This window comes from Hyperolius riggenbachi, chromosome 9 (assembly GCF_040937935.1).
Source record: "Hyperolius riggenbachi isolate aHypRig1 chromosome 9, aHypRig1.pri, whole genome shotgun sequence".
NCBI lineage: Eukaryota > Metazoa > Chordata > Amphibia > Anura > Hyperoliidae > Hyperolius > Hyperolius riggenbachi.
This window is the reverse complement of record NC_090654.1, coordinates 274,018,124-274,040,606: the sequence shown is the minus strand read 5'-3', so window position 1 is coordinate 274,040,606 and position 22,483 is coordinate 274,018,124. Positions and strand designations below refer to the sequence as shown.

At 46.3% G+C, this 22,483-nt stretch overlaps 1 protein-coding gene across 2 annotated transcripts in view; it reads right to left on the bottom strand.

Annotated features, from left to right (window-relative positions):
* Positions 1–22,483, bottom strand: part of CPSF2 (cleavage and polyadenylation specific factor 2) — a 48,556-nt gene that overhangs the window by 10,230 nt on the left and 15,843 nt on the right. For both annotated transcript variants that reach the window (XM_068254602.1, XM_068254603.1), the window contains exons 6-13: positions 22,275–22,404; positions 21,065–21,180; positions 17,655–17,842; positions 14,780–15,070; positions 13,364–13,464; positions 13,091–13,291; positions 5,697–5,849; positions 1,937–2,162 (exon numbers count right to left, since the gene is read on the bottom strand). In XM_068254602.1, the coding sequence (XP_068110703.1) occupies positions 1,937–2,162; positions 5,697–5,849; positions 13,091–13,291; positions 13,364–13,464; positions 14,780–15,070; positions 17,655–17,842; positions 21,065–21,180; positions 22,275–22,404 (1,406 nt within the window). The remainder of the gene's footprint in view (positions 1–1,936; positions 2,163–5,696; positions 5,850–13,090; positions 13,292–13,363; positions 13,465–14,779; positions 15,071–17,654; positions 17,843–21,064; positions 21,181–22,274; positions 22,405–22,483) is intronic.

The window sequence follows — 22,483 nt, the reverse complement described above, 5'->3', positions numbered from 1 at the left end:
CCGACTTATAAGTCGATGGCAACTGCGCCTGGCCGCCCCGGGCCACACACACCCGTCATGTTACTGTCCACTGCAGGAGAAAGATACACGTGGCCTGGGGTACGCATGCGCAGTTGCCATCGGCGGTAACGAAACTAGCTGGCGGCGGCAGAACGGAGGATTGTGCAGGACCAGCGTGGGACAGGACGGCTGCTGGGGGCTTGGGGAAGCACCAGGTAAGTGAAACTGTTTGTTTTTATAGTAATCTTCAGTTCCGCTTTACCTTTTCCTCCTAGGTGATATTTGTAAACATGTTACTAAAATGCCTTTTAAACCACCATCAAGCAACAAAATACTCTAATTTTGCAAGTAATTTTTCACCAACTTTTGTGAACTTTTTTCAATTGTAAAATGCTGAAATTATTTTCAAGAGAAGAAAATTATCTCCTAGGAGATAACTCAGGAGAGAAATTTCATTGCCAATGGGCCCCTGTGTTTGAGGGCCCGTTTCCACTATTGCGTTGCGGATTCGCCGGCGAATCACCGCAGGCGAAATAGCATGCGGGTGCAATTACGCATACGTTTTTTTGCCGCGATTTCGCATAGGTTAGGGCAATGCGATTTTAACCATGTCACTGCCTGTGTGAATTAACATGGGTACCTATGCAAAATCACATGCGAATTCGCGGCAAAAAACTCATGGGGAAAACGCATGCGATTTACCTATTAAATACATTGCGTGCGGTTCGCCTGCATTACACACGCAAGCGAATTCTGAGGGCTCTGCTGTGCAGAAAAATCCTGCACAGAAAAACACACAGCAAAACTGACAAGTGGAAACAGTCCCATTCACTTGTATTGGCTGTGCGAATCTGCATGCGGGCAACGCATGCGGATTCGCGATAGTGGAAACGGGCCCTTAGGAGCAGGACTAAATACATCAGGGACTACCTGACTACTTGACCTTGTCCTGACTCTTCAGTGTAAACAAACTGATGTAAAGGTGGTCTTTAATGATCATTTCTGATCGCCATGGTAATCAATTGGAAATGATCAGTGGTGCCCATTAACTCCTGAATTCCTGCTAACTAATCAGATCGATGGGACCAATCCGAAAAAAAAGGTTTCCATTAATCTGATCAAATTGCTTAGAGGGAAATTGGCAGTTAATGAGAATGACCGATCATTTACCACGGCGATTGAAATCAATCAATTGGTAGCGTGATTGAATCGTTATTGTCCACCTTAAAGTGGATCCGAGATAAACTTTTACTCATTGCATAATTGTGTTCCTTTCATATAGTTTATTGAGCATTCCTCAAGCCAGATACTTTTTTGTTTTGTTTTAATACTCCAATTCCCTATAAACTAAACAAGCCTCACCCACAGCTCCTTTTGTGCCTTTGCACTGTAGCAAAGGGTTATGGGAGCTCAGTCTGTGCAGGAGGAGGAGGTTATTATCCATTGATTTCTGAGGCAGAGGGGAGGAGGGAGGAGGAGAGGGGAGTGAATTTACTCACAGGCAAGCTGATAGCATCTCCAGCCCTCAGCCTGTGACAATGTGACAAATAGAACATGGCTGCCCTCATTGTATCACAGGAATAAATAATCATTATACTGTTGAAGCTGTTTGCAGCTAGATTTGCTGTGTAAATGATCTAAACTTTAGATAAAATATATAGACAAGTTACATGTTATAGTTAGTTTTTCATCTCGTATCCGCTTTAAGGGAGTCGGCAGAGGCTGAGATCTCTCAGAAATATAACAAGAAAGGTGGCAGCCACCATGAAACACAGAGCAAATACTGCAGCTCTCACCAGCTGGGTGAGAAGACACTGAGTAACAATAATAGGTATGTAAATCATGGCAGAGATAAGCTTAAGAAGAATCAGAATTGCAGTAAGTAAGGCTGTAAGTTATGCTCGGGTTGAATGTTTTCATCTCATCAGGCCATTACCTGGTAAATGTGGGTTTCACTGGTTGCATCCACAGTCTCATGAAGTTTTGGGGTGTAGACTTTAATGTCTTTGCCCCCGAAAGCTCTGCAGGACTCGGCGAGGTCCCGGCTGGCATCAGGGGGGCCGTGAACAATGACCAGCTGTCGAGGCTTCATCTGGTTGATGATCTTTTTGATTGAGTCGCCATCGGAGCGCCCCTCGTAGTCAATGTATGTCACTCTGGCCCTGTGGTTTGGAAGAGAGCCATTATAATGTATAGATAGGTTTCAAGGGTTTATGCAGGTCTCCCATGACCACACTGCAGAAATGAACAATGCTTAAAGGGGCACTATAACGAAAAATTGTAAAATTTAAAATATGTGCAAACATATACAAATAAGAAGTACATTTTTTTCCAGAAAAAATTGAGCCATAAATTATTTTTCTCCTATGTTGCTGTCACTTACAGTAGGTAGTAGAAATCTGACAGAAGCGACAGGTTTTGGGCTATTCCATCTCTTCTCATTTATTTTCAAAAGCACTTGGTGAATGGCATTTGCTCCGTCCAACTGCCAAAAAACTGTGTAGCAAGCAGGGAAGCTGGCCAGTATCATTGTTTAAAGAGAAACTCCAACCAAGAATTTAACTTTATCCCAATCGGTAGCTGATACCCCCTTTTACATGAGAAATCGATTGCTTTTCACAAACAGACCATCAGGGGGCGCTGTATGACTGAAATTGTGGGGAAACCCCTCCCGCAAGAAGCTCTGAGGACTGCGGTACTTTTGACAGTTTGCCACAATGTAACAAGGTCCACAGACAGGAAATAGCTGTTTACAGCTGTCTCCAACGGCCAAAACAGCTAGCAGCAGCTACATAACCTGCCCACAGTAAAAATGTCACCATGTAATAAATGTCAGAATGTAAATTAGGGAGAGGAAAGATTTTACAATGGGCAAACACTGACTAAATCATTTATACATAATTATTGTAAAAATGAAGCACTTTTTTTTATTACACTATTTTCACTGGAGTTCCTCTTTAAATCCTTTTTAGGGAATATCTTTATGAAGAATAAAAGCCTTGCTGAGAATCACCTATAAAGAGATGATGTATGTTCTCCCAGTGTCTGCGTGGGTTTCCTCCGGGCACTCCGGTTTCCTCCCACATCCCAAAAACATACAGATAAGTTAATTGGCTCACCCCTAAATTGGCGCTAGACAACAGTACTTACACTACATAATACATACCTAGACATATAATAGTTGGGATTAGATTGTGAGCTCCTTTGAGGGACAGTTAGTGACAATATAATATAAATATACTGTACAGCGCTGCGTAAGATGTCGGCGCTATATAAATACCAAATAAAAAACTAGTCCAAAACCTGTCACTTATGCCAGATTTCTACTACCTACTGTGACAGCAACATAGGAGAAAAGTAATTTATGGCTCATTTTACTCTGGGAAAACCGTACTTCTTATTTGTCTGTATAGCTCTATAATAGAGAGCCTTACTTTGCTGACACTAGATTTTACACTGGAAGTAGTCTAATTACAGTACATTGACAACGCATACTGTGTGTCAGTTTCCCAAACTCCTCCAGATCAGCTCACTGGGAGTGTCCTTAAATGCTTCCCAAAGCCTTGTGGGCAGGTTTTACTACTCCTTTTACATGGGCATTACAGGGTGGCTTAGATGGCATAAAAATGCAATTGCATTGTAGCTCAAAATCAAGTAAAAAAATAAAAATAAAATCAAGTGTAGTATTCTATAATTATTAGGGTCAGGCTACAGTGCAAGAACTTTAAGTGACACTTAAAGAGACTCTGAAGCGAGTGTAGATGCACGTTTTTAACTTCTATTTATGTTCAGCACTATAACTAGTGCTAAAACGCCGCATTCCCGATGCAAAACGAGGGGTTTATACCCCCCAAATCCCCTGTGCTAAGTCCGGGTAGCGCTTCCTGCTTGAGGCAGAGCTTAGGGCTGTAGCTCTGCCTCAGCGCATCAATCCCCGCTGATCGTCACCTCTCCCTGCCCCTCTCAATCTTCCTTCACTGAGAGGGGCGGGGAGAGGCGGAGATCCGTGGGCAGATTGACGCGAATGGAGTCAGAGCTGCAGCTCAAAGCTCTGCCTCCCTGGGCAGCAAAATCCACCACCAAGAAAGTAGTGGATTTTGCACAGGGGATTTGGGGGGTATAAACCCCTCCTTTTGCCGCGGGGATGCAGCGTTTTAGCACTAGCTATAGTGCTTAACAAATAGAAGTTAAAAACGTGGATTTAGACTCGCTTCAGAGTCTCTTTAAGCCTGGGGGGAAAAAACAAAAAAACTGTTTTACTCACCTGGGGCTTCTACCAGCCCCCTGCAGCCGTCCTGTGCCCTCAAAATCACTTGCGGATCCTCCGGTCCCCCGCTAGTTTTGTTTTCAGCGACAGACCTGGCCACGCGTCTGCTTCTTCGCGTTCCAGTCCGCAATAGCATCCTGTGCAGGACACTATTGCATGGCTAGGCCTGAGCAGTGTGCCTGTTGGCCGAAAATGAAAGTAGCTGGCGGCGGGGGACCAGAGGATCTGCGAGTGACTGCGAGGGCACAGGATGGCTGCAGGGGTGATTTTTTATTTCAGGCTTAAGGATCACTTTAAGCAATAAAGAAAAGTAAGTGGTGGGCAGAGTAGGAGGCAGTGTAGTACTGGCAGATAAGAGGGCAGTGTTAGAAGTCAGGATAAGAGGACTGCTGCTAACAAATTTCTGCATAACCCAAAGATTCATGTGACTGCATGATTACGTGACTGCAAAAACATTCTACTATGTATACAGTATTTTCTCAAGTATACTCGTCTATGGTGCCACTGTACTGAGCTATCTGCTATGAGATAACTCGTGTGTGGCAACCAAAAGGCTGAAGTAACCAGGCAAGCTAAAGAAGTGTATCAGAGCGCATACCACAGCAGATGCCTGCAGCACTTTAACAGAAGAGCTCATTTAAAGAGGATCTGTAACATGAAAAAGATCCCCTGGGGGGTACTCACCTCGGGTGGGGGAAGCCTCTGGATCCTAATGAGGCTTCCCACGCCGTCCTCTGTCCCACGGGGGTCTCGCTGCAGCCCTCCGTACAAGATGACGTCATTATTTACCTTCCCGGCTCCTGCGCAGGCGCTCTGACGGCTGTCGGCTCTGAACTACACGGAAATACCCGATCGCCGTCGGGTCTGCTCTACTGCGCAGGCGCAAGTTTCCGGCGCCTGCGCAGTAGAGCGGACCCGACTGAGATCGGGTATTTCCGTGTAGTTCGGAGCGGAAAGCAGCCACAGCGCCCCCGCTGGAACCAGCAAAGGTAAATATTGATTTTACAGTCGGCTCTGTCGCCGGCTGTTCGGAGGGCTGCGGCGAGACCCCCGTGGGACAGAGGACGGCGTGGGAAGCCTCATTAGGATCCGGAGGCTTCCCCCACCCGAGGTGAGTACCCCCCAGGGGATGTTTTTGAGGTTACAGAGTCTCTTTAAACAACTTCATAGCTTGCTGCATTTCAGCCTAGCCATAAGAAAAGCTGTACAAAAGCCTTATTTCTGTGACTGGAAATATATTAAAAATGGTAACTGTTCTTAAAGCATGAATATCCCAATGCCACACAGCCCCCTAGTCAATAATACTAATCAGTAAATAGCCCATGATCACCAATCTATAGAGATCTATACACCCCCATCACTAGATGCAAACAGTCAGCAGGGAACTGTCAGAACAGCGGGGGAGGAAGCTGGAGGCGGAGCCACTCACTTGATCTCCATGGGCTCAGTTGTGGAGACACACTTTGTAGGGACATCTGACAGATCCTGATCCATTGGCTCCTCCCCATTGGTCAGACCCGACTCCAGCTTACTCTTCTCTTCCTCTGTTGCTTGGAGTTCCGGAACCAAGAAGTCCTCAGGCCTTATAAGTATGACAGAAACAGGTCACATGGGTTGTATTCAAAAAACACACATCTTCCAAGAAGATCACTATCACAACAGATTCATTTTGCCTGGAGGTCCACATTCATAGAAGAGAGGCCTGTTTGTGGATGCATGTCAATTCTGCCTTATATTTTACAAAGATGCCCAAATCAATCTCTGCAAGGTGCAGTCTTTGCCCCACGAATCCTTTAACCATTTTAGCCTTTTGGACGTGACTGTCACGTCCAAAAGCCTGCTGCTTGAGCTGCTGCGCAAGATCGCGCACATGCCCGCGCGTTCCCATGATCAATGAATTAGCCCGGAGATCAATGAATGGGAACATAGTTCCCATTCATTGACCTAAATTCCCGGTAGAACGACTGACGGCTTCTTATGAGAAGCTGCGGTCTTTCTGAACAAAAAAAAAAAAAAAAATCACGTCCTCCTTATGCTTCCTGTAAGTGAGAGTGCTCGCTTACAGGATGGAGTTTAAAAAAATGAATGTGGCCATCTTGTGGCCAAATAGTAAAACTACATCCACATACAATTTTCTTTCATACAAAACACAATAAATTACATTTAAAATTAACGGTTTACCTCCCACACCCAAAAAATACCCAAATACATTTTTTAACTAAAAAAAAAAATAAATAAAAAAGTTACAATTTAAAAAAAAAAAAATAAGTTACCTAGGGGTCTGAACTTTTTAATATGCATGTCAAGAGGGTATATTACTAATATTTTTAAATTATAAGCTTGTAAATAGTGATGGGCGCAAAACTGAAAAAAATGCACCTTTATTTCCAAATAAAATATTGGCACCATACATTTTGATAGGGACATAATTGAAATGGTGTCATAACCGGGACAAATGGGCAAATAAAATGTGTGGGTTTTAATTATGGTAGAATGTATTATTGTAAAGCTATAATGGCAGAAAACTGAGAAATAATGTTTTTTTTTCCATTTTGTCCTGAATATTCCTGTTAAAATCCTGAAAAAAATAATTCTTAGCAAAATGCACCACCCGAAGAAAGCCTAATTGGTGGCAAAAAAATAAGATATATATCAATTTGTTGTGATAATTAGTGATAAAGTTATTGGCGAATGAATGGGAGGGGAAAATTGCTCGGCTGCATAAGGTGAAAAACGACTGAAGGCTGAAGTGGTTAAGCGGGAATGTCACCATAAAAATCACATTTCAACAGCAACTGGTCTGAGTGTATTAAGTGATAAAGATGCTAATCCTGCATTCAAAACTTTTCCTGCTGTTAAGGTTTGTAGTTATTTCCTTAGCATCACTGGCCTTTTAATAGCCACTGCCATTCAGTTGCATGCTGGGGGTTCTTTTTATCTAGAATACATTCCTCCTCTTCCCTTTATTACCCTGCCTAGCTGAAACATGATCCCCTGTTCACTTGTGTTTACAAGCAAGGCTGAGGTGGCTCAGCGATTGGAGGAGAAAAGAAAAAAAAAAGTAAAGGGCAGAAATGACATCAGGATTTGGCCTAAACTGTGGGCAAAAGACATGGTTGCCACCAGGAACAGAATTCTCTTCATTTACTATATAACATTCACTGAAATCAAAACGTGGACAGTATAATACATGTGTTATGTAAGTAGATGAAGTATTCATCTACTTATATACGTGTTTTCTTTCCCTGGCATAGTATGGCTAATCCTACTGCTTTAAAGGGAACCTGAGATGAGACATATATGGCTGACATAATTATTTCATTTTAAAGGGAGTCTGAAACGCAATTTAAAAAATAATACTACATATACTTACCTAAGGAGCGGGAGGGCTCTGGGTCTTCTATCGCTTTCCCGTTCTCCTCCTGGTCCCCGTGTTTCCCCGCTACGGTCTTCTGCTTCAGTGGGGCTTCGGCAGTCTTCGAAAGCACTCGGGCTTCAGAAGACAGGCTGCTCCGTACTGCACACGTGAGAGGCCCGTCGTGTGCGCAGTACAGAGCCGCCAGTCTTCAGCAGTCTTCGCAACCACTCGGGCTTCAGAAGACAGGCTGCTCCGTACTGCACACGTGAGAGGCCTGTCGTGTGCGCACTACAGAGCCGACTGTCTTCAGAAGGCCGAGTGCTTTTGAAGACTGCTGAAGTCTCCTGCGGCGGAAGATTTAAACCGAGAAGCCTGCAGGTGACCGCGCGGACTGGGAGGGCTCTACTCTATAGGAGGCTTCCCTCTCCTTGGGTATGTTTTTTGTTTTAATTTTGACTTTAGATTCATCTGCATGACATGTATTTATGGCAGACAGGGATATACATGATGTTGCATGTAAATAGCTGTCTGTTCCATCAGTCTGTAAGCAAACAGGATTGAAGCCCGAGGAAAGCTATACAGCGGAAAGATTACTCTTATTCAATAAACGGTATCATCCTGATTCCAAACTTCTGGTCTTCTCCTGTCTCCTTGTGCCTCCTACAGTCACTTGTGCCATGTCTGACCCCGTTTGTCCTGTCTCCATGTGCCTGTGCCACCTCTGCCTCCTTTTGTCCCCCTGTGCCTCCATATGCCTTTCTTTGCCCCCCTGTGCTACCTCTGCCCGTTTCGCCTTCAGTCCCACTCTGCCTCCTTCTGTCCTCATGTGCCTCCATCTGTCTCCCTTTGTGCCTCATTCTGTCTCCATGTGCCTCCTTCTGTGCCCCTTTGTGCCTTCTTCTGTCTCCCTGTGGCTGTCTGTTCCCATCTGCCTCCCTGTGCCTCCTTACACCCCCTCTGCCTTCTTCTGTTCCCCTTTGTGCCTCCTACTGTCTTCCTGTGCGTCCTTTGTGCTTTTTCTGTCCCCCATCTTGCCTCCTTTCTGCCCTCTGTGTGCCTCCTTTAGTCCCCCTGTGCCTCCTTTTGTTCCCCTTTGTGCCTTAATCTGTCCCCCTTTGTGCCTCCTTATGCCCCCCTTTGTGCCTCTTTCTGTCCTTTTTTTGTGCCTCCTTCTGGCCCTCATGCCTTCTTCTGTCCCCCTGTACCGCCCGCTGCCTCTTTGCATACCTCCTATCGTCCTGTGGCTCATTCTGTCCTCCTTTGTGTCTCATTCTGTCCCCCATTGTGCCTCCTTTTGTTGCCCATTGTGCCTCCTTCTGTCCTTCCTGATTCTTATGCCTCCTTCTGTCCCCCTGTGCCTCCCTATGTCACTCTGTGTGCCTTATTCAGAACCCCTGTGCCTCCTTCTGTCCCCCTTTGTGCCTCATGAAAGTGGAGCCCTGCCTATGTGTAATTTCTGGTGAAACACTGCCACATTCTGATTATTTTCTGGTGAAATGCTGCTGCAATACGGGTGAAACACTGGCACATTCCGATTATCTTTGGGTGAAACACTGCCGCATTCTGATTATTTTCCCATGGGGGAGGGGGAGGGGTTGGGGTACGGATGAGGGGGACGTAGTGGCCGCCACCGGGGGGGGGGGGGGGGGGGGTTGGTAGGGGGCGCCACAGGCTTTCTTGCCTGGAGTGACAAAATGGCTAGAGGCGCCCCTGATGCAGCAGATCAGATGCTCTGACTGAAATGTGACTGAATTAGCTGCATGCTTGTTTCAGGTGTGTGATTCAGGCACTACTGATGTATGAAAGAACAGCAAGACTGCCAGGCAAGTGGTATTGTTTAGAAGAAAATTACTTCAAAGGTCCTTTAACTGCAGTATTAAAAGTCTAGGCGGGTAACACATCAAAATGAATAAATAAGAAGGCGCTATTAGTGCTACTGACGAGCTACTGTTTGTCCCCTATCTTATTGCCAGATGAAGCGGGCTGTGCCTGTGAAACGCGTTGCATCTTTTGGGGTACCAATAATAAATTTATTTGTTTAATTCAGACAGTATTTTGAGTCTGCTTTCCGGAGGTAAGTCCACCACTGCCTCCCAGCAAATTTTAAAACTTTTATTACCTTTTATCCTGCTGGCGCCTCTGTTCTCTTACGATAACACATCAAAATGGTTCAATGCAAAGCTGCCCATACACTTATAAATTGCCCAATGTGGCAAAATGATCAATTCCTCTCCGATTCCGATGGATTCTGAAAGGAATCGATTTCTACCACACACAGCACATTAATTTTCTAATCCATTGAACTGCAGCATTGCACTGATGGATCCAGTGGAATGCTATGCTATGGCCTATCAATTGACTACCGCCCCCTGCCCCGCCCCAGATTGACCTACATTTCCCATCCGGTCTGATACGTTCAATTGAAAGCTGATCAATCAGACATTTTGGGTGACTCAGTTCTTGGCAGATGAATTAAGTTTGCAGAGAAAAAAATAAATTAAATAATTCTAACATTTGTATAGATCTTTTCTCCTGTCGGATTCTAAGTGCTTAAAGGGATACTGTAGGGGGGTCGGGGGAAAATGAGCTGAACTTACCCGGGGCTTCTAATGGGCCCCCGCAGACATCCTGTGTTGGCGCAGCCACTTACCGATGCTCCGGCCCCGCCTCCAGTTCACTTCTGGAATTTCTGACTTTAAAGTCAGAAAACCACTGCGCCTGCACGCCCATGTCCTCGCTCCCGCTGTCACCAGGAGTGTACTGCACAGACACAGACCATACTGGGCCTGCGCTGTGCGCTCTTGATGACATCAGCGGGATCGAGGACACGGCAACGCAGGCGCAGTGGTTTTCAGACTTTAAAGTCTGAAATTCCAGAAGTGAACCGGAGGCGGGGCCGGAGCATCGGTGAGTGGCTGCGCCAACACAGGATGTCTGCGGGGGACCGTTAGAAGCCCCGGGTAAGTTCAACTCATTTTCCTCTGACCCCCCTACAGTATCCCTTTAAGAGGCAGCTACCAGCACAGCAGATAGTAGCCATGTTAGGGAGTCTTGCCCAAGGTCTCCTTACTGAATAGGTACTGGCTTACTGAATAGGAAGAGCCAAGATTTGAACCCTGGTCTCCTGTGTCAGAGGCAGAGCCCTTAACCAGTACACTATAGAAACAAACAGAAAATGTTTCTCAACATTTTATTGGTATGTACCCCTTTTAAAACCCTGTACTCACCAAGTACCCCCTAGTATAGTAAACATTATCACAAGTACACCTTGACAAATATATATTTAATCGTAGTACATGAGAATTGGTACTATACAATTTCCAAGCATTTACTATTGCTTTTAATTAGCTAAAACACTAATTTGGTTTTGTTTAAATAAGATTTATCATTTTCCGGACTAAAAATCTACTCAGCAGAAATGAAAAGGCTTGGTGTTTCTTTAACAGTTGCACAGCATCAGATCTTTGTTTTTCTTACCAAAGCATCATTTTTAGCTGCATTTTTAGCTAAGCTCTACCCATCAAAGAAAACTGCCCGGGCATTTTTTCCCTGATGCTGTGCAGAGCATGATGGGATTTCCTATGTTGTTATTCACGTTGCCTAGCAACTGGGAGGGGTGATCAGCACACAGGACAGTTGGAACTGTGTCTCATGCTCTGTGACCACCTTTCAACCAAAAAGATGGCTGCCATCAGGAAATCAAACATTTGCCTGTTCTTTTAAAACAGTGTGGGTAAGAGATTATATTACCTATCTATTTTAATTAACATAACTAATGTAACTTAATGACAGTATGTTTGTTTAATAAACATACAATTTTTATGGCGCTGGTCAGTAACCCTACACAAGCTGCGTGTTGTAGAGGGATACCTTCAACCCTCTCTCAATGTAATACCACAAAATATAATGTAATCACAACTCGCGCTAATTCTGTATTCTATAGAATAAATTTTATTAAAATATAATGTATAAAATTCCACACTCCACACTCATACACACCACAACCACTCAATATTGTTATAGGGCCCTTTAAATCAGCAGTGCTTTAATTGCCAACTAACTATAATAAGTTCGATAGGAATCACTTATCAATGCACAGATGGGATCCAATTTGTGCTTAAACTTGTGAATAGATAGTTCTTATGTTTATAGATAACACATTTATTATGCAGAAGCGCTCATATCTGTGCATGAAGGGGATCCAATTTAAATTGTCCCGTTTTCATTGAGGAAAATTACAAACAGATCCTACTTATGTTGTCTCAGAGTGACAGGGTTCAGGTCTGAAAGTAGTACAGCGAGGGGACTCTGTGGACAACTAGAGCGGCCCCGCCTGAACACCGCCAACAGTGGAAGGCAGCGCGGAGATCGTAGAGAATAAGCACTTGCATCAGAGCGGTTTTCAGAAAAGAATCCGTGGTGAGTGCAGCTGGCTATGAGAGACTGACATATAAGAATTAAACATACAAGGAATCGTTGTACTGGATACTAAGTGATTACTAACAGAGCTCCTATATAAGAGACCTGAACCCTGTCACTCTGAGACAACATAAGTAGGATCTGTTTGTAATTTTCCTCAATGAAAACGGGACAATTTAAATTGGATCCCCTTCATGCACAGATATGAGCGCTTCTGCATAATAAATGTGTTATCTATAAACATAAGAACTATCTATTCACAAGTTTAAGCACAAATTGGATCCCTTCTGTGCATTGATAAGTGATTCCTACCGAACTTCTTATAGTTAGTTGGCAATTAAAGCACTGCTGATTTAAAGGGCCCTATAACAATATTGAGTGCAGTGTTCTCCCCAGAATTTTTTTCCAGCCGGGTGGCATGAAATAGTAGCCGGGTGGGTTGAGATGAAAATGCAGGGCAACTCTGCTTACAGCATAGGAGGAGGTGAGGTGGTGAGCCGATGACAGCCGGGTGGTCACCAAATCTAGCCGGGTGGAGCACCCGGCTAAAAGAGCCTGGGGAGAACACTGGAGTGGTTGTGGTGTGTATGAGTGTGGAGTGTGGAATTTTGGAATTTTATACATTATATTTTAATAAAAAGTATGTTTGTTTAGGCTGAAGTTCCTCTTTAAGTATATCAAGCCTGAGTACCCCCTGGAACCTTCAGAACTACCGCCTGGGGTATGCGTACCAAACGTTGAGAACCTAGGTGTTAAAGTATACCTGAAGTGAGAGAGATCTGGGGGCTGTTCCTCTGCCTCTAATACTTTTAGCCACAGACCCTGAACAAGCATGCAGCAGATCAGGTGTTCCTGATTGGATTAGCTACATGCTAGTTTCAGGTGTAGAATTCAGACACTACTGATGCCTAAAAGATCAGCAGGACTGCCAGGCAACTGGTATTGTTTAAAAGGAAATAAATATGGAAACCTCCATATATCCTTTTAACTTTAGGTGTCCGTTAAAGCAAAACATTTATAAAATTATAAATGAGTGAATGTCTCACTTTATGATCTCTCCGTATTCATCCCATTTGATGCGCTCCTCGGGGGCGGGGAACATGGGGTAAGACTTCTTGGCCTGTTTGAAGAAGCTGCCTTTGCGGCTGCCCTCGTTCTTCATCATCAGGTCGTGTTTGGTCTTGTGAATGATGGGCTGGTCGACGTCCTCTTCGGCGTCACTCTCGTCGCTGGAGTCCGTGTCCGCCCTGCGAGGAGGGTGAGAATTGTAAGCCAATTACAGCTGCAGGGAGGACGCTCCTGAAACTCAAGATACTCACTCTTTGGACTGTTCCAGTTTCTTGGCTGCCTCTTTCTTCATCTTTTCCTTTTCTAGATATTCCTCCAGCTCCTTTCCTTCCAACTTAACACGCTTTTTAAGCTAAAAGAAAACAAAACACTTATTAAAGAGAAGCTGAGATGAGAGAAATATGGAGGCTGACATGTTGGTTTTCTTTTCAATAATGCAGATTGCCTGGCTGTCCCGCTGATCCTATGCCATTAATACTTTAATCCATAGACCCTGAACAAGCATGCAGCAGTTCAGATGTCTGACAAATCTGACAAGATTAGCTGCATTCTTATTTCAGGTGTGTGATTTAGAAGGATCAGCAGGACAACCAGGCATCTGGTATTGTATAAAAGGAAACAAATATGCCAGCTTTCATAGGATTCACATCTCGGGTTCCTTTTTAAACCGGAAGCTCCCTTTGGTCAAACATAACTGAAATATACTGGCTACAACCACCCCGTAAAAACTCACAAGTAAAAGGACAGAGGCAAATAAACCTATGCAAGGCCATTTCCTTTATGGTTATATTGATCCGAAAGAATTGTGCCAAGTCTGGAGTGGAGGGGGGGTCTGGAGTGTGGAGAGAGAGAGATGGCAAACAAGAGAAAGTTGGGGTAGAAAGACAAGAAGAACGACAGGAAGGAAGTGGAGAGAGAGGTGGGGGAGAATGAGGTGACAGACAGGAAAAGATGTGGGGAAGAAGGACAAGAAGAACGACAGGAAGGAAGTGGAGAGAGAGAGGTGGGGGAGAATGAGGCGACAGACAGGGAGAGGTGGGGAGAAAGATGAATCCTCCGTCCTCCTCCACCCGTTCCAGCTATGTGTCCTCCGGAAAACCATGAACTAGCCCGATCGGGTCCGTGATACTGCACAGCGCAGCGAGCTTTGGGAGGACACAGTGCTGGGACAGCGAGGTGGAGGGAGACGGGAAAGCCGCTGGAGGATCCCAATGGTAAGCAACTATCTTGTTACAGATAAACCGTAACCAACAATTGAACTTCATCCCAATCAGTAGCTGATACCCTTTCCTATGAGAATTATTTTCCTTCTCACAAACTGATCATCGGGGGCTCTGTATGGCTGATATTGTGGCGTAAGCGCTCCCACAGTGTGATGTCAGGACCATGGTGCTGACATCACCATCGCCATAATGCCTTGTTGCATTATGAGAAATAACAGCTGTTTCCAACTGCCAAAAAGCAAGCAGCATCTCCTTCCATTGAGATCACCTGCCAGCAGTAAAAATGTCACCATGTGATAAATGTCAGAATGTAAATCAGGGAGAGGAAAGATTTTACAATGGGCAAACAGACTAAAAATGTATACATACATAATTATAAAAAGTAAGCACTTTTTTTTCATTACATTATTTTCACTGGAGTTCCTCTTTAATTCTGCATCTTACCTCTATATCTACGATTTTCACATTGGGGTGATCGATGAGGTCGCGGGCGAGAGTCCCAGGGCTGGTCCGGTAGGTGAGGATGATGGAATTTTTGGGATCTTGACACCACTGGATGAAGAGTTCTTTGGAGAAGCCACACTCCAGATCTGGCTGGCTGGCCAGCACCACCTTGGGACTGGGGACACGGGCCAGGTCTGCAAAGCCGTGACATAAGGAGAGGTGACGGAACTGGAAGGGGTTGTTCCTCTTGTCCTCGAAACACCTCATCAGCTTGTCACTCATCCACTCCACCTGTACAGGAAGGGAGACGAGATTATTGAAGAAGACTGACATCCTCATCTAATAAATGTTCTATTTCATGAGGTACTGCCTCAAAGGGACCCCGAGCAGACAAATGGAAATCTGAACTTACCTGGGGCTTCCTCTAGCCCCCCCCAAAGCCCGCAAGGTCCCTCCGCGTCCTCTAGGCCCCCTCAGTGTTCCCGCTGGCGGCCCCGTTACGTGTGCAACTTTTGATGAAGTCATGCGCGACAGCGCTTGCGCGGCCCATACGCGGACCTGGCTCGATCACGGGCCCTTCACCATAAGCGTCCTGCGCAGTTCCTGAAGGAATGTACTAAGCATGCGCAGGCCACTTACACTGACGGATGACGGGCGCATGATCGAGCCAGGTCCGCGGATGGGCCGTGCATGCGACTTCCTCCAAAGTCGTGCATGTACAGGAGCAGCCAGCAGGACCATGGAAGGGACCCAGAGGACGTTGAGGGACCTTGCATGCTATGGGGGGCTGGAGGAAGCCCTATGTAAGTTCAGATTTCCCTTTTATTTCTCTGCTTGAGGTCCCTTTAATATACACAATGCCACATGTCACAAAGTCTACGCTCCGGGCTCCTATTTGAACCTAGGGTGGTATAAAGAGGATGTATACTAACGCTTATGTATTAATTAAAAAACAGTTCACCCCATTTTGATTTGTGGTCATGTGACTGGAAGCTGTTTACAAATCCACAAGCTTTGTGGACAAATCAGTTGGAACATTATTATTATTATGGATTTCTACTGTCTCTGCTGTTGTCTGCTCATTGCCATGGTAACTGATGAGCAGTGGGTTGGGAGGGGTGTTTGGATTCCGATGTCGCGCCATACATAATTGCTGGACTGATGTCACAAACTCCATGTCCCCCTCCCCCCCCCCCAATCAGTTAATATAGTATGAGACAGGATGCCTAGTGATACAGCAGCCCCCTGATCTTCATATGGTCACTGGTCTAAAGGTGGCCATACACTTGATTTGCAGATTTGCAGCAGATTCGACCATCAGATAGATTTCTGTCACATGCCTGTCAAGTCGAATCTGACAGGAATCTGATGTGTGCCACACACTAGGAACAGATTTCCAATAGATTTCAGAATGAAATCTATTGTAAATCTATCTAAATGCATTATTGGACCTTTAGAATCAATGCAACTCTATGTGGGCCATCGATCTGCTGCCAGCAGCAAATCAACCTAGATTTTCCATCCTGTCAGATAGATCAAATCGTCTGAAATTCATTGAAAATCGGCCACAAATTTATTGATTGAATCGATTTCCGATTCTATAGAATCGATCGATGGCTGAAATCGACCAGTGTTTGGTTTTAACGAACCCAAAGCTCTGCAATCTACTAAACTATGAAACAATGGCAGACCAGAGAAGCCCTTAACCTCTTGCCGACCGATCCACGCCGATTGGCGTGAGCGCGGCGACAGCCCCAGGACCGCTCCATGACAATTGGCGTGAAGTCCTGGGGAGAGGTTTTGCATGAGATAGCACGCATCTCCGCTTCAATAGCGGAGCTCCACGGTCGCCGCCAGGAGACTGTTAGACGGCGAGACCTCCGTCTATTTACTCCGTTCAGCGCCGCTGTGTGACACGGCTGTCCTCCTGTACGGCAGGGAAGCGATCCGCTGTCATAGGCTGAAGCCTATGACAGCTGATCGCGCTGATTGGCTTTCGGGGGGAGGGATAAAAAAAAGAAATTCCAACTATAAAACACTCACTGATAAGAAATTCCAACTATAAAAACACTTTCCTAGCAGAAAATGGCTTCTGGGAGCAAGAAAGGGGGTAAAAAGGGAAATTTCTAATCAGTGAGGGTCACACTGTAGTCACTTCCTGTCTGAGTCAGGACTGAGTCAGCAGCTTACATACCTGATATTTAACTCTTTCAGGCAGAGAAAGAAAAAAAGGAACACAGCCTAGTTATTTGTGTGCTAGCCACTGTACATACACATGTATATCTTATGTCACATGTCAGTTCGGGTATCCTTTAACTGGTTATGAGGAACTTTAGCCTAGGACTGAACTTTATCCCAATAAGTAGCTGATACCTCCTTTCCCACAGGAAATCTTTACATTTTCTCAACTAGATCATCAGAGGGGTCTGAATGGCTGATATTGTGGGGAAACCACTCCCACAGTGTGATGTCATTGACCTGGCCTTGACAGTTTCCTGTCTGTGAAACTTGTATTGTGGGAAATTAGGTTGTTTTCCAGCTGACAAGCAAGCAGCGTCTCCCAACCTTTAAGCCTCAGTATCACATTGTTAGTGGGTGTGTTTCTATGTAATGGCAGTTGGTGCTATATTTTTCTTGTCTGCCAGCAGTAAGGATGTTGACCTGCAGGCTCACAATGGATCAAACAAGATTGAATTACATGTCAAACATCTGGTTTTTAACTTCTTACTTTGCAATGATTGATTCCCCCCCTCCTACAATCATCTTTTGGTAGTTCCTCTTCAATTAAAGCAACATGCTACAGATTGTCAAGTATTAGAATTGGCAAGTGAAACTGGTCTGGCCTCTGGTCCTCAGAATGCAGTCCAGGACTTACCTGGGACTTGGAGAACTCCACCACATTGTAGCTGACGTTGTTCAGCAGTGCCAGGGAGTACACCCCGAGCCCGGCGTCTTTGGTCCTCCAGATCTGATCCAGCAGCTGCGCCAGTTCCAGCACACGCCCTGCAGTGTCCACCGCGATCAGCACATTCCCGTCCCCTCGCAGGGTCTCCAGGACATTGGCTGCACAGAGGAGAGCATAGCATGGTTGATTACTGCAACTCCCTTCTGTCTGGCCTCCCCTTGAACTGCTTTGACCCCTTCAATCAGTTATGAACGCGGCTGTCATCCATTCTTCTCACAGTTTGGCATCCACATCCCCCTCTGTAAGTCCCTGCACTGGCTCCCTATCCGATTCAGGATAAGTTTCAAGATTCTATGTCTGACCTATAAATCTGTGCACAAAACCTGCCCTACCTAAATCTTGGAGCTTGTTCACAGGTATATACATCAAGCCGCCCCTCCGGTCCTCCAACGATCTTCGCCTAACTGTCCAGCGCATTTCCCACTCCCATGCGTGCCTGCAAGACTTCTCATGAGCTGCCTCCACCCTCTGGAACTCCCTTCCACCACCCAGACTTGTCCCCTCCAACACATTCAAGCAAGCCCTCAAAACCTCTTTAAGACTGCCTACCCAACCCTACCACACAGTAACTCTCTACTGATTACTAATTCTACAGCCCCCCCTATTGTGTCCATGTCCCCTCCCCTTAGATTGTAAACCTTTAGCAGGGTCCTCCCTTCCCTAGTGTATTCTGATCGTGTACGCTCATCAATGTGCTCCTTACCGATGACTGCCTTGTACTTGTATTACTGGACCTACCTAACCAGCCCAAAATCACATGATCCTGTATTTTGTACCGTTTGCCTTGTATAACTTTGTCCTATGTAGTAAAACCCTGTTACGTCTGTCAACCCTCCCCTCCATGTACAATCGTGGTCACACTGCACACAAGGCTACACCGATGTCCATGAACCCCTCCACTGCCAGCCACAACCCCCCCTCCGTGTACAAGCGTGGTCACACTGCACACAAGGCTACACCAATGTCCTGCCAGCAACAACCCTCCCTCCATGTACAAGCGTGGTCACACTGCACACAAGGCTACCCCGATGTCCATGAACCCCTCCCTCCATGTACAAGCGTGGTCACACTGCACACAAGGCTACCCCCGACCATGATCCCCTCCACTGCCAGCCACAACCCTCCCTCCATGTGCAAGTGTGGTCACACTGCACACAAGGCTACCCAGATGTCCATGAACCCCTCCATGTACAAGCGTGGACACACTGCACACAAGGCTACCTCCGATGTCCATGAACCCCTCCACTGCCAGCCACAACCCTCCCTCCATGTGAAAGCGTGGTCACACTGCACACAAGGCTACCCCAATGTCCATGAACCCCTCCACTGCCAGCCACAACCCTCCCTCCATGTGCAAGTGTGGTCACACTGCACAGAAAGGCTACCCAGATGTCCATGAACCCCTCCATGTACAAGCGTGGACACACTGCACACAAGGCTACCCCCGATGTCCATGAACCCCTCCACTGCCAGCCACAACCCTCCCTCCATGTGAAAGCGTGGTCACACTGCACACAAGGCTACCCCAATGTCCATGAACCCCTCCCTCCATGTACAAGCGTGGTCACACTGCACACAAGGCTACCCCAATGTCCATGAACCCCTCCCCCCATGTAAAAGCGTGGTCACACTGCACACAAGGCTACCCCAATGTCCTGCCAGCCACAACCCTCCCTCCAAGTACAAGCGTGGTCACACTGTGCAGGCTTATGGATGGCCACGCTTACGCATTAGCATGGAGCTGCTCCTTCACCGAGAAAAAAACAATCAGAGCTGCAGACAGAAGCAGGCGACCAAGCTACCAATCAGAGCTGCAGACAGAAGAGGCTACCAATCAGAGCTGTAGACAGAAGCAGGCAGAAGAGGCTACCAATCAGAGCTGCAGACAGAAGCAGGCGACCAGGCTTTCAATCAGAGCTGTAGACAGAAGCAGGCAGACGAGGCTACCAATCAGAGCGGCAGACAGAAGCAGGCAGACGACCAAGCTACCAATAAGAGCTGCAGACACAAGCAGGCGACCAGGCTACCAATCAGAGCTGCAGACAGAAGAGGCTACCAATCAGAGCTGCAGACAGAAGCAGGCAGAAGAGGCTACCAATCAGAGCTGCAAGCAGAAGAGGCTACCAATCAGAGCTGCAAGCAGAAGAGGCTACCAATCAGAGCTGCAAGCAGAAGAGGCTACCAATCAGAGCTGCAGACAGAAGCAGGCAAACGAGGCTACCAATCAGAGCTGCAGACAGAAGCAGGCGACCAGGCTACCAATCAGAGCTGCAGACAGAAGCAGGCAGAAGAGGCTACCAATCAGAGCTACAGACAGAAGCAGGCAGAAGAGGCTACCAATCAGAGCTGCAGACAGAAGCAGGAAAACGAGGCTACCAATCAGAGCTGCAAGCAGAAGAAGGCAGAAGAGGCTACCAATCAATCAGAGCTGCAAGCAGAAGAGGCTACCAATCAGAGCTGCAGACAGAAGCAGGCGACCAGGCTACCAATCAGAGCTGCAGACAGAAGCAGGCGACCAGGCTACCAATCAGAGCTGCAGACAGAAGCAGGCAGACGAGGCTACCAATCAGAGCTGCAGGCAGACGAGGCTACCAATCAGAGCTGCAGGCAGATGAGGCTACCAATCAGAGCTGCAGGCAGACGAGGCTACTAATCAGAGCTGCAGGCAGACGAGGCTACCAATCAGAGCTGCAGGCAGATGAGGCTACCAATCAGAGCTGCAGGCAGACGAGGCTACTAATCAGAGCTGCAGGGCAGAGGAGGCTACCAATCAGAGCTGCAGGCAGGGGAGGCTACCAATCAGAGCTGCAGACAGAAGCAGGCGGAAGAGGCTACCAATCAGAGCTGCAGACAGAAGCATGTCAGAAGAGGCTACCAATCAGAGCTACAGACAGAAGCAGGCAAACGAGGCTACCAATCAGAGCTGCAGACAGAAGCATGTCAGAAGAGGCTACCAATCAGAGCTACAGACAGAAGCAGGCGACCAGGCTACCAATCAGAGCTACAGACAGAAGCAGGCAGAAAAGGCTACCAATCAGAGCTGCAAGCAGAAGAGGCTACCAATCAGAGCTGCAAGCAGAAGAGGCTACCAATCAGAGCTGCAAGCAGAAGAGGCTACCAATCAGAGCTGCAAGCAGAAGAGGCTACCAATCAGAGCTGCAAGCAGAAGAGGCTACCAATCAGAGCTGCAAGCAGAAGAGGCTACCAATCAGAGCTGCAAGCAGAAGAGGCTACCAATCAGAGCTGCAAGCAGAACAGGCTACCAATCAGAGCTGCAGACAGAAGCAGGCAGACGAGACACAGGAGCGACCAGGACATACTCAGCAGCTGTTCATCTCTCTGCTTCCTCCTGGGCTGGACATAAGTGGCGTTGAAGCAATCTGTGATGAGCAGAGACGGACGGCTGATCACCTCCAGGGAGCACCCATTCAGATGTCTGCAAAAGAAAACAACACCCACAACCAATCAGAACACAGTGTGGTGAGAAGGGAAGGGAGCAACAATCTGAAACACTAAAGCGCTCATGTGCAACCCAACATTTCCATATTGCTGCGTTCTGCATTACAGGCAACACGGATCACTTGTACATGTTAAAGGACTACTATTGGGGTGGGGGGGAGGGGTCTCTATTTTCAAATGCACTAAGTGAATGGCAGTTGCTCCATCTAAATGCCAAAAACGTATGCAGCGGGCAGGAAGGCTGGCTAGCATATTTGTATGAATCCTTTCCAGGGAGTGCCTTGATAAAGAATAAAGGCCATGCTGAGAATCCCCCGAGAGGAGATGGCTGGTCCAAAACCTGTCAGTTCAGTCAGATTTCTACTACCTACTGTAAGTGACAGCATCACAGGAGAAAAGCAATTTATTGCTCGTCTCACACTGGAAGAAATGTATTTCTTATTTATTTTAGTATTACATAACGCCGACATCTTCCGCAGCGCTGTACAGAGTATATTGTCTTGTCACTAACTGTCCCTCAGAGGGGCTCACAATCGAATCCCTACCATAGTTCTCGGTACGATTTTTAAAGTGAACCAGAGACGAAGCACCCTCCTGTATTTTATCATATATATCAGTGGGAACATTAGAGAAAACACCTACTCTCTGTTTCATCCTTCACTGCTCAGCCTGCTTCTAAACAGCCCTGATAAAATCCTTGACTGAGCATTCAGTCTGGCTTTTCTCAGGAATCATTATAGCTGAGTCTGTCTTCTCTGATGTATTTTCAAGTCCAAGCCTGCCCCCTTGTGGCTCTGCTTTCCCCCTTCTGTATACTGCAGCATCACAGAGAGCTGTGATGAGATGGGAGGAGCTGCTCATGTATGGGTATATTGAAAAAAACTTTTATTTCTATTTTTTTTAGTCATAAGAGGTTTTTAGAAATGGTGATTTCATTTTGCACAAAACCCACTAAATAATAAGCTTTTCTGATGAACTGTGTTTTGCGTGGCGTTATAGTAAAAAAGCGTCCATCTCTGGTTTCCTTTAAGACGATCATAAAAATGTGTACATGCGACAGGCCGGACTTACATCTCCCTCTTGTGGTTAAAATCGACAGCGTAGATAATCTCTTCCTCTCCGTCCTTCACTATTTTCCATATGGTGCCCCCAATCATGTGGCCCGCCGGTAATGGGGTGATGGAAAGACCATGACCTTTTCCTACAAAACACAATGTGCACCAATGTTATTACAGATGAGATTCAGTAAATCCAAAAATTGTTAAAAAAAAATCTCCAAG